Source organism: Trachemys scripta, chromosome 13, assembly GCF_013100865.1.
Source record: "Trachemys scripta elegans isolate TJP31775 chromosome 13, CAS_Tse_1.0, whole genome shotgun sequence".
Classification (NCBI taxonomy): domain Eukaryota; kingdom Metazoa; phylum Chordata; order Testudines; family Emydidae; genus Trachemys; species Trachemys scripta.
In genome coordinates, this window is record NC_048310.1 from 2,449,551 (window position 1) to 2,462,420 (window position 12,870).

General features: G+C 44.5%; 1 protein-coding gene across 1 annotated transcript in view; it reads right to left on the reverse strand.

Annotated features, from left to right (window-relative positions):
* The window catches only part of ZFHX3 (zinc finger homeobox 3), a 279,590-nt gene that overhangs the window by 39,254 nt on the left and 227,466 nt on the right, over nucleotides 1–12,870 (reverse strand). Inside the window, exon 5 of the mRNA XM_034788358.1 lies at nucleotides 11,562–11,669. Coding sequence (XP_034644249.1) covers nucleotides 11,562–11,669 — 108 coding nt within the window. The remainder of the gene's footprint in view (nucleotides 1–11,561; nucleotides 11,670–12,870) is intronic.

Sequence of the window (12,870 nt, forward strand, 5' to 3'; positions counted from 1 at the left end):
CACAGTCAGTCTGACCTATTCATCTGTTATAGAGTAGACTAGGATAAATGTCCAGAAAAAAGAAGTGTCGAAAACCTTGTATTTCACTTTCCTCCAAACCACTGCTCGTTCAGCACACACACCCTTGTGCCACAAGTAGGGGCCAAGGAGAGATCCTGCTCAAAGACCAGGGCTCGCTCAAGAAAACAAATGAAAATGTGATAAATGTCCTGAGAAGGAGGTAATTTGTGCATTGATTTGCTCATCTCAAGGTTTAAAGAAATAAAGAGGTTAGAAGAATACACCTTTCCATAGACAGAGAAAACATGTACCTCACACCCATACCTGAAAGCAGTATGGCTGCAAGGCATCCTACCCTCCTGAAGCATTTCTGAGAGGCTACTTCTTCAGTGCTTATGCCAGACAACACCTGCTTTTCAGCACGGGGGGGATTCGCGCTCTCTATTTTAAAGGGGAAGATGCCACCCAGAAGTGACACTCATCCTTTTCTTTGCTAACCCCAGAAGTTAACATAGTGAGGGACCCAAAGAGCTGACTATGCTTGTGCCTTGTGGAAAGGCCAAAGGCAGCCACCACCCCCCACCTTTCAACCATCAGACTCTCTTAGCTAAAGTACCACTGACAGCCCCTTCATCTAAACTTCCATCTCCCGATCCAGCAACATAATGGAGGAGCCAATTAAATGATTATTAATTCATGCTGCTTTCCGTAAGCCAGAGGTTCTCATCTCCCTGCATTCCGTAAACCAGCTTGCCACCTGCCCCACAAATTTACAGCAGGGTTTTTGCTACCTTGATTGATTATGAAAATACTCTTCATACTAGCTCAGCAGCCAGTCTCAGCTACACTTTCAACCCCACTAGAACACTATTTTTGCTGCCTGATAGAAACTACAATTACCCAGCAGGATTGCTGATTCCCACAGGCCTTTCTCCACAGTGACAGGTTCTTCAGACCTTTTCCTCAAATTTTTCCTGGAACGACTACATGGGACCCTGCACTCTGAAATTTTGTACCAAACTCTAACCCTCAGAGTTAAATCTGACTGCCGTTTGTAGAGGATTTTAAAACGGCCATGAGGAGCTCTCGCTACACTCATTCAGTAGAAAGGTATCCTTAGAGTCCCTGTTGGTTCTGTCTGGAGAGCCGATGCTTGGAGAAGTGACAGGATTATCTCATCCCTTTTCATTCCCCTACGCCATAAGGCCTTCACCCTCCTATCTTTATCAGAGTGGATGAGTGGTGAGGCAGCATTCTTACATTGGGGAGTGTTCTTCACTGGAGCACACAGAGAAACAGCTTTGGAATCCTGCATATTTTGGTATCAAGTTTCAGGCAGATCTCTATCAAACATTTGCTATTCCAGCAGGAATACACCATTTATATTAATATAATAGGAATAAATACAAGTCAATAATTCCATTGAGGGCTTCTAGTGACATAATAAACCATGAGAGTAGAGCTTAAGCCTCACTGAAATGGAATTTCCTTGTCTAATATTGCTGCACTATTGCACGTTTGTTCCTTTTTGTGTTACTAACATATGGTTAGAATGTTTCTTTCTGAAACGCTGTCTGTTTACATTCCCTATTCCCCAAAGGTCCCATTCATCCTAATGGGACATTGTAGCCATACTAATAGGACTGAATATCGCCTGTTGCTCTACTGGATTTTTTTCAAACGCACATTTCATAAATAATAGGATCATACAGTAGATAGAATTAAATACAGAGATATTTGCAAGTGCACTTTCGCACACAGACCTTTGTCTATCTTTTAAAAGTGTGACCCTGAAAATGGTCAAATGGATTTATTTGTCTGGCTTTGAATTATATGTTTCATTCTGCAGTGAGTCTGAATAGCTGAACTGATATTAAATATTTATCTTACCGCAGCACCCAGAAGCCCCAAACAGGATAAGGGCCTGTTCTCCTCTACAAACACACAGATGTGGTCCCTGCACCGATGAGCTTACAATGTAAGACGACAAGCAAGACACAAATGGTGGGAGACAAGAAGACAATCAATTATATATACGTTTTGAAGTGACATCAATAAATACGATCATCTTTCCCCAGCTCCCCTTCAGACTAGCCGTTAGAGGTTGACTGATGTCCTGGGGCTTCGCAGCAGGAAAAGCCCTGCAGACTATGCTCTATGAAGGTGACACAGTAGGGAGGAATGTGTGAGGAGCAGACAAGTGAGTGGTCAAAGCAGCTGCAGCTGGCAGACCAGACTGGGTCAGGATGCAATGTCACAAGAGACCAGAGCAGAGAAATCAGGACTAGCAGAGTTATGAAGGGCCTTGATGGTCAAGATAAGAAGCTTGAAATTGATACAGGGGGATCCAGCAGAAGGATTCAACTACAGGAGTTACATGGTCAGAGCAATGGGCCAGGACAACAACATGAAGTTAACAGGAAGTTTAAGTTGGTGCAGCAGGGTGGTGTGCCTCTTTAAGGGCTAGAGACCAGGGCTCAGCCACACCTGTTTACTGTGGAGAGTTAGAAGGGCTCCTGCAGGGAGTACCCTGAGATCGGCAGAGTGGCCCCTGCCAGGAAGGGCTGGGAGTGGTCTGCTAAAGCAGGGAAGCCCCTGAGATATCCTGAGTTTAGGGGCCTGAAGAGAGAGTCTCTGAACTGAGAGCCAGCTCTGAGAAGGAAAGCTGGGGACTCCTCCCCTAAGAGGAGAGAAAGACTGAACTGGGAGTGTGGCCTGAAGGGCCAACGTGTGTCAGGACTAAATAAACTGGACCTCAGAAGAAGAGCGTTCAATTACCTTTGGACCGTGCTGTGGCGTAAGACCAATATTTGCTACCTTCCTAATTTGGGCAGTACTGTCCCATATCATCAGGTCATTGTTTTGCAATACACAAGTCATGCATACGGGGACATCCCCTAATGTTGTACCTTTTCTTCCTAGCATAATCATTAGGATTAAAGATCATGGGCACTGCTGGGGGACAATCTTGATTGCTTTTTTGGGAGAGGTTTACCAAGTGAGTGGTGGAAAGGAATGCAGCATTTGGATTTCAATAATTAGCTGATACTGAGTCTCATGGTATCTTAGTTGAAAAATTAATTCAAATGGCTTGGATACAAAAACTCATTTGGACTGAAAACTGGACCAAAGACCATAGAAAAAGTTTAAGGCTAAGGCTAAAAGACATAGTTTCGTGCAGTGCAGAAGTGTCCAATGAGGAGTACAGGATCTTTTTTGGGTTCAGTCATTTCTAGTCTGGATGAGGCAGCAAACAGCATGGCTATGCAGCACGTCACAGAACTGGCAAGCGCTGTCAATAGCCGTGAGGACATAGAATGAACAAAAAAAGACCTATAGGGGTTAGGGACATGGACAGAACAGCCAAGAGATTCTATTTTTTAAACTGCTGCTAACGCATCTAGGAGGAAATAATCAAACAATGAGACTGAGTGGGAAGAAGAATTGGGAGTGTCAAAGACTAGGTCACACCAACATTATAACTGTTCCCCTGTTGAGGGATCCAGTTATAATAAAGATGTCCTCTAAAAAAGATAAAACACAGTTCAACCTTGCAGTGTAGACAGGCTTAAACTGTTTTAATCACGTTCTCTTTGTATGCTATAACCCTGCAAAATACAACTTGCAACATAGGTGAGTTTTAGCCAAACTACAAGACTAATCTGTGTTTAAAGGACACTGAGGAGGGACTTCCATGTTTTACCTGGGTCTGCTATCATGGTAGCAATTGCAGAATAGGACTTTGGGGTTATAATGGATGGCAAAGTAGATAGGTGTTTACAATGTAATATGACATCAGGCGGCCGCGGCATTGTGGGCTGCATGCAAAAATGCTCCCTAACACGGGGAGAGGAAGGGACAGCTCCTCTCTCCAGAGCCCTCTTGTGATGGCACTGGGAATGCTGCAGTCAGTTCTGAGTACTATATTGGCTAAAAGATACTGATAAACTGAGGACGTTCAGAGAAGAGCAACAAAGCTCAGCAGGGGGTTGGAGGGGTTGATTGGAGGGAAAGACTAACTATGCTAAATCCACATGGCTTGGCTAAAGGACTCCCCAGGAAATGGGAGAAAGCAACGGTCTCCGAGGAGAAGGAGGGTTCTGCACAGCGGGGGGAGAGAGGAGTTATTGAGGACACGTCGGATCGGCGGGTAGCAATCCATCTACTGGGGATTGACTTATCGCGTCTAGCGAAGACGCAATAAAATCGATCCCCGATGGCTCTGCCGTCGACTCCGGAAATCCACCGCGTCAAGAGGCGGAAGCGGAGTCGACGGCGGCATGGCAGCGGTCGACTCGCCGCCATCCTCACAGCCAGGTAAGTCGACCTAAAATACACAACTTCAGCTACGCTATTCATGTAGCTGAAGTTGCGTATCTTAGGTCGACTCCCCTCTCCCTCCCCCATAGTGTAGACCTAGCCTAAGGCTGGGACAAAAGGTGTAACAAGATGTAATGGGAAGAGGAAATTCGTGCAAAGAACTCCCTGGCACTGAGCTGTCCCAGGCTGAGAGTCTCCCAAGGGGAGGGGGAAGGAGTCTCAGCACAAGGGACACTTCAAAGTAGGGCAGACAAAGCATTAGACAACGCCACCCTATAGCAACAACTGAGCCCCGTGCTGGGGCCCTAATGCTCCTTCCTCCCCATCTCTGCCTTCTATGACTGTAGGATTCATCAGCAAGACCTTCCAGAGCATTGTCCTGGGCCAGAGAACAGCGTCCCCAACAGCAGGTGGACCATATTTCATTTATACGAATAATAGACAGGCAAGTAAAATCAGACCTTGGAGATGGCGTCCTGGCTTAGAGATGAGCCATCAACGCTCTGCAAGTAAAGCCTCCGGGGGAGTTTTTGCAAGGCACCAAGGGCATGTAGGCACAAAACTCCCATGGGCTTTCAATGGGAGTTGGGTGCCTCAGTGCCCTTTTGTGCCTTGGAAGTCTGCTCCTGGTCTCTTGAGACCGAAGAGCAATTACAGTGAGCTGCACAATCCCCGTATTGGTGCATCCCTCAGTCTGACAGAAGCAGGGATCCAGAACTACTCTAAATATGTGCTCCTGCCTTTGCCTCTCCTTTCATCTCCCCACCTGATCTCTCCCCTTCCTTTACTCTGGTGTCACCGAATAGCCCAGACAGTAAGTGCTCACCAAAACTACAGATGTTAAAAAAAGGCAGGGGGGAGGGGTGGTAATAGATTTCCGCCAGGATGTGCCTGACCTGTTTTTTTCAATTTCAGTAATTAGAAAGGGAGAGGACCTGTAGGAATTATTCATAAACTGCAGGAGCTGTGCAGTATACATTTATGTTAAACATGTCAAATCCGATTGAAATCATGCCTGCCAGCACCACACTCCATAAACACACTTTTCTGCAACAATTTCCCAGCTCTCAGCAGCCCATTAATACCTCCTTTAATAGCAATCTACCACAGATTCAAATAAGGGATGCTCCATTGCACTAATTGCTCAGGGTTAGGTGAGCATCATGAATTAAAAAAAAAATGATTTTTTTTTTTTAAAAACCCTTCAGGCTAGTCCTCCAGAAATATTTCATTTCAATCTATATTTTAAGCAGTGATTTAAAAAAAACAAAAAACCACTGATGTACTGAAGTCCATACAATTGATAACACTAATAAAGTCTTTCATATAGCAGGGCCACTTGAGGTTGTGATGTTCTCTGACATTTTATCAACATTATATATTTCATGTTTAAAAATAATAAAACAAAACAAAATTCTTTAAGTCCTGAATTGGTTTCCCTGGATAGGACTCAGGGCTCTCGGTGGCAACCAATGTGTCTGATATTAAACATTTACATCTAGAATTCATTCATATTTTCATAATTTGAAAATACAGTCAGGCAACAATTGCGGTTTTTCGCTCGTTTGTGATGAATCTGAAGTTAATCATGAAAACATGATATATTCTTTGCTCAGAGGCTGAGATTTGAGAATTGTCCTTCTTTGGCACTAAAATTGGAAGAACTAGAACATAAGACACACAGGTAGGAAGGAACTTCAGGACCACTCGTGCTGCATCTCTTGAATGTGCAGAAGCTATTTAATCCTACTACTTTAATGAAAATGAAAAGCAAACAAGCCCAATCCAGGAACAGGAAACATTAGCAATGTGCTTCTAAACCAATAAATAATTGATTTTAAAAAAGCACAAACATTCTGAACTCCTATGAAAAGCTAGTGATTGTTCAGAGCCATTGGCCATGCTCTGGGGTCTGCCATGCATACAAAGCATTTGGACTAGTGAGTGCAAAAATGATAGAGCTTTTTTGTGCAATGTAATGAAAACCCATTTGTAATTTCATTGTGGCCCATTTTATGACTTTGCCTTTTGCCAAAACTTCTAGAAATGGCTGGATTCACATCGAAATATGCAAAAATTCTAAATTTTAATTTGAAAACTGATCATTATGCACAAAAGGTGTTTTTTTTTTTGGCGGGGGGGAGAATGTTACTTGAACATAGAACATTTTCATTCAAGAATAATTTGTTCAATTTACAAATTTAAAAAAAAGAAAATTTCACAGACTTGTTTTGAAACTGGAAAATTGTTATAAATTTGCAATGAAACAGGGAAACCTAAAGTGCTGAGTCTTTTCCATTTCATCGCAAATATCTTACAAAAGTTTCATTCTGGCACACTCCCTCCTTTCTCAATCACTGTGGATAACACCACTGTACCGTCTGTCACTCAGGCCTGAAACGTCGGCATCATCTCCTCTAGGTCTTCACATTTAGGCTGTATCTAAATCTTGCCGATTCTAAGCTACCGCCCCTTCCTATCTATTCATACAGCTACCAAATCTCATCCAAGCTGTCATTATCTCACATCGTTGCAACATCCTTCTCTCTGGCCTTGAGAATGCAGTCTTGCTCTGCTCATATCCAGAACACAGCTACGAAGGTCATTTTCCTAGCCCATTGCTTTGACCATGTCACGCCTCTATTTGCATCCCTCCACTTGCTCCCTCTTCTCTATCGCATCAAACATTAGCTACTTATTTTCAGTTTCAAGGCCCTTCATTACCTGCCCCTACCCAACAGAGCATCTCTCACTCGTTATCAAAAGGTGGACGCCTGCCTTGGATCAGATCACGATGTCAGCCTGCCTTGTCCACTTGTTAAATTTTTAAACATGCACCTTCACTCTTTTGCTGCCCCTCATGCTTAGAAGAAGTTCCCTGTAAACATCTGGAAAGCGATGTCCTTATTGTCCTTCAAATCCCTCCTCTAAACCCTCCTGTGCCATGATGCCTTGAAAAGAGCTTGACAGTGGTTATGCTGCCGGTGTGCTGAAATCACAGCCTATCATGCTGAACAATATTGTCTCAGCAAAAACAATGAGGAGTGCTTGTGGCACCTTAGAGACTAACACATTTATTTGGGCATATGGGCTAAAACCCACTTCATCGGATGCATGCAGTGGAAAATACAGTAGGAAGATATAGATATATACACACACACACACACACACACACACACACACACACACACACACACAGAGAACATGAAAAAATGGGTGTTGCCATACCAGCTCTAACGAGACTAATCCATTAAGGTGGGCTATTATCAGCAAGAGGAAAAAAAACTTTTGTAGTGATAATCTGGATGGCCCATTTCAAACAGTTGACAAGAAGGTGTGAGTAACAGTAGGGGAAAAAATTAGCATGGGGAAATAGTTTTTACTTTGTGTAATGACCCATCCACTCCCAGTCTTTATTCAAGCCTAATTTAATGGTGTCCAGTTTTCAAATTAATTCCAGTTCTGCATTTTCTCATTGGAGTCTGTTTAAGTTTTTTTGTTGGAGAATTGAGACTTTTAGGTCTGTAGGGAGGTTGAAGTGTTCTCCAACTGGTTTTTGAATGTTATAGTTCTTGACATCTGATTTGTGTCCATTTATTCTTTTGCGTAGAGACTGTCCGGTTTGGCCAATGTACATGGCAGAGGGTCATTGCTGGCACATGATGGCATATATCACATTGGTAGATGTGCAGGTGAACGAGCCTCTGATGGTGTGGCTGATGTGATTAGGTCCTATGATGGTGTCCCCTGAATAGATATGTGGACCTTTTCAGGATAGCGATCTTCCAGAAAACACCATCCTGGCCACTATGGTTGTAGAAGCCCCCTACACCAACATTCCACACAAAGATGGACTACAAGCCATCAGAAACAGTATCCCTGATAATGTCACGGCAAACCTGATGGCTGAACTTTGTGACTTTGTCCTCACCCACAACTATTTCACATTTGGGGACAATGTATAGCTTCAAGTCAGCGGCACTGCTATGGGTACCTGCATGGCCCCACAGTATGCCAACATTTTTATGGCTGACTTAGAACAATGCTTCCTCAGCTCTTGTCCCCTAATGCCCCTATTCTACTTACGCTACATTGAGGACATCATCATCTGGACCCATGGAAAAGAAGCCCTTGAGGAATTCCATCATGATTTCAACAATTTCCATCCCACCATCAACCTCAGCCTGGACCAGTCCACACAAGAGATTCACTTCCTGGACACTACAGTGCTAATAAGCAATGGTCACATAAACACAACCCTATACCGGAAACCTACTGACCGCTATACTTACCTACATGCCTCCAGCTTTCATCCAGACCACATCACAGGATCCACTGTCTACAGCCAAGCTCTAAGATACAACCACATTTGCTCCAATCCCTGAGACAGAGACAAACACCTACAAGATCTCTATTAAGCGTTCTTAAAATGACAATACCCACCTGCTGAAGTGAAGAAACAGATTGACAGAGCCAGAAGGATACCCAGAATTCACCTACTCAAGGATAGGCCCAACAAAGAAAGTAACAGAACGCCACTAGCCGTCACCTTCAGCCCCCAACTAAAACCTCTCCAGCACATCATCAAGGATCTACAACCTATCCTGAAGGACGACCTCTCACTCTTATCGATCTTGGGAGACAGGCCAGTCCTAGCTTACAGACAGCCCCCTCAACCTGAAGCAAATACTCACCAGCAACCACACATCACACATCAAAAACACCAACCCAGGAACCTATCATTGCAACAAAGCCTGTTGCCAACTCTGTCCACATATCTATTCAAGGGACACCATCATAGGACCTAATCACATCAGCCACACCATCAGAGGCTCGTTCACCTGCACGTCTACCAATGTGATATGCCATCATGTGCCAGCAATGCCCCTCTGCCATGTACATTGGCCAAACCGGACAGTCTCTACGCAAAAGAATAAATGGACACAAATCAGACGTCAAGAATTATAACATTCAAAAAATCCCCGCCCCACAGAGCTTACAGTTTAAGTAGGTCTCTTCTGAAGTTCCTCACACAGTCTTCTCTAGCCTACCTAACTTTCTGTCACCAGCACGTTTGCCACCTGACCCTTGGCCCCATTCTCCTGTTATCAATAAATCAGACAACACCGTCTTATTATGGAACTTGGGAGCACTCCACTGTTAACCTTTTGCTATGGTGAAAACTAAACGTTTATTTCTTCTTTTTGTTGTATCTTAGTCAGTTTCTAATCCATGCCAGACTTTTACCTCTCTCCCTGGAGATATGCAGCCTCGCGGGAGGAGCTTTGGAAAAGGATTGTTGTCAGTTGGGTCTCCTTCATGCACCATTTTGTTCAAGCTGAGGGAGACGAAGGAGGAGGACTGCGTAGAACAGATTGACAAACATTTCTGCATGCTTGTTGAGGCTTGTCTAGACTTGGAAAATGAGTCGTAACGTGTTAAAACAAAACCTATTTTCCCAGTCTTGATGTGCTCTTTGAAAGTGAAAGAATCAAAACTCTTCCTGGAGGTGAAAGCAGAGATTGTAATGCCCAACCCCGGTAAGGCTGTATGCACTGCAGAGACCTGCGGCCTTCAGCTGTGGTTCATTGAGAAGCAGCTGTGATCAGGATGGGAACTATACTGGAGATGGCAGCCTGCGGAAGAGCTATGTGCTCTCTCTCTGTGCTGGCCACAAAAGACAGAGTCAATGGGGCCAAACATCTGTGTTTCTGTCTAGCTACCTTGTGGAAGGGGAACATTTTAGATAGGCAGCATAAACAACCCTAAGGGAGAATTGCTGAGTTCCTCTCTCTTTGCCAGGAAAGAGCGCCAGAACTCCTCAGACTTGGATGCTGGGAACTGAGAATCCCTCTTAATTCCCCTACCTGCAAGTAAACAGAACTGGTCAACACAACCATGCTGCCAAGGGGAACTGCTACGTGCCTGCTAAGAGGACAAACCTGAAATTGTTTTCTGCCCCAAGGCAAAAAGGATTAAAAAAAAAATGTTTCTTTAGTGGGTCAGTGACCCTATTCCTGCGAGTGGCAGTGACCCTCAAACCGCTTATTTCTCCATTTCTAATGAGCAGGGATTTTCCAAAGAGAGACATTTTTCACTTCTCACAAGCAAAAACATGGTGTATTTTCAATTGCGTTGTCAAAATTTTGTACAACTCTAGCAAAAAGTAAAAAAGGAGTAAGTCTAGATAATACCTTGTCCTGCCATGAGTGCCGGGGACTGGACTAGATGATCTCTTGAGGTCCCTTCCAGTCCTACAATTCTGTGATTCTATGGACTAGCCAGATTGCAGGCTCTTCGGGGCAGGGGGAGTCTCACAGTTATGTTTGCACAGTGCACGTCTACACTGTGATAAAGATCCACAACACAGCTGCGGCTGGCCCGAGTCAGCTGACGGGCTCACAGGGCTCGGGCAGTGGGGCTATAAAACTACAGTGTAGATGTTGGGCTCAGGCTGCAGCCCGAGCTCTGGGACCCCATGCGGGGGGAGAGGCTCAGAGCCTGGACTCCAGCCTGAGCCTGAACATCTACACTATAATTTTATAGCCCCACAGCCCGAGCCCTGTGAGCCCGTCAGCTGACTCGGGCCAGCCACGGGGCTTTTACTGCGTGCCCGGGTGACACTGCAATACAAATAGCAAATGGTGAGAAAACAAACTAACCTTCTGTCAGTCTCACTAACAAAGTGTTAGTAATAGGAGAGCTGTGGGCATGACTTTTCATGCCATCTGGATGGTGTCACCTGAATAGACCTTTTAAGCAAAGCAACAGTTTGTTCTGCCTGTAACTTTCTGCTCCCCTCTCCCCCCCACCCCCCATGTCTTTCCTGCTAATTTGCAGAATGACCACATAACTCAAGACTTGTCATTTTCGTGACCTCCTTTCCCATCATGCCATGTCTCTAGAAAACACTTTGGGATAGGGATTCTCTCATAACTGTTTGTAAAGCCTAGCACACTTTTTAGTAACTTCAGGCAGGAGGAGGAGGCTGGAAGGGGAGACATTTTCAATAAAAACATGAACTAACGAGGAAGGATAATAGATGGAAGTTGAAATATCTGTTAGAAAGTGTTATGGAGTTTGTAAGTCGCTCTTCAAATAAAATCAAACGGAAGAAATATGAAGGCCCAGATTTACAGAGCTGAACAAGGCATCAGCTGAAGTGCGCTTACAAGCCACGCTGACATCTATCTAGCCTCAAGGCTAGCTGGGCTTCGGGTGGAAATGGAAGCAAAACCCACCTGTCCATTTGTTCTGGTCCTTGTCACTGCCACTCTCTTGCTCTTTCGTAGGCTCTTCTGGATCAGCCGGTGTCTCATTCAGCCCTTCCACATCTTCAACCGACTCTTCTAAAATGTAAGAAGCAAAGGGGAAAACAATAAAAGCCGAAGTAGAGAAAGGGGTGATTTTGTGGTGTATGTATAAAACCTGGCTTCCTGTGGTTCTGATTCCCCTCTCCCAGGACTGCTTTGTGATAGGAACTGCCCAAAGGACCTGGCTAAACTGACAGATGATGGGTTGAGTTCCTTCACATTCATGAACTGGGATTGCTTGGTTATTTTCTGTGTTGTCTGTGGGTCCTCAGAACCTACAGTGCTAGTAGTTTCTTGCACGGTCAGTTCAAGCTACTCTGCTGAGGACCAATCTCAGATCGATTTCCACTTCCCCACATTTCAGACTGCAAGCACCGAACTGTTTGGGACATTTCAAGAAACAAACACATTTAGTCTCAAGGTTAATGTAATTTCAATAGAGCTCAAACCAAGACCAGTGAAACTCTAGAAACAGGAAAAGGAGTGCTGTCGTCACTGCTTCACTTTCCAGGGATGTCCTGTTTTCCTTAACTGGGAAGATTCTTTGTCTGGCAGACTGGACTGTGTACCCATGACACACCGGGCAGAATTTACTTGGAAGTTTCAACATTTCCAGTCCTGGATGTGGCTGGAACTTTTCTGCCAACATATCCCACAAGATCCCCTATGGTGGGAATTACCCACACTTACCCAATACTAATCACCACACAGAAAAACAGATAAGGACGATTTCCAGGAACAGTCACTTCTCTAGGCAACAGGCTGCAGCACTTCACAAGGTGAAAAGAAACCTGCTGCCTGAGTGAAGGAGAAATTTAAGAAAAACAAGAGTCCCTGGAGACTAACAAATTTATTAGAGCATAAGCTTTCGTGGACTACAGCCCACTTCTTCAGTTTGTTAGTCTCTAAGGTGCCACAAGTACTCCTGTTCTTCTTTTTGCGGATACAGACTAACACGGCTGCTACTCTGAAAAGAGTCCCTGGGGAAACGTACCATTTGGGGAAGTGAACTGAGGACGCTGCCCCTCCTATGCAGTTCACAACCACTGACAAAATTCCAGCAGGTCATTTACTAGCCAACAATGACCTCCAAGTCTAAAGAGAATTCCTTTTAAGTTGTACAACCCTCTCCTCTCCACGCACATATCAGCTGAGAAGAGGAAATTCCTGAAACAAACTGGAGGATATGGAAATACATGCACCATCTTTCCTAGGTCCAGTCATGCTTGGCCATCTT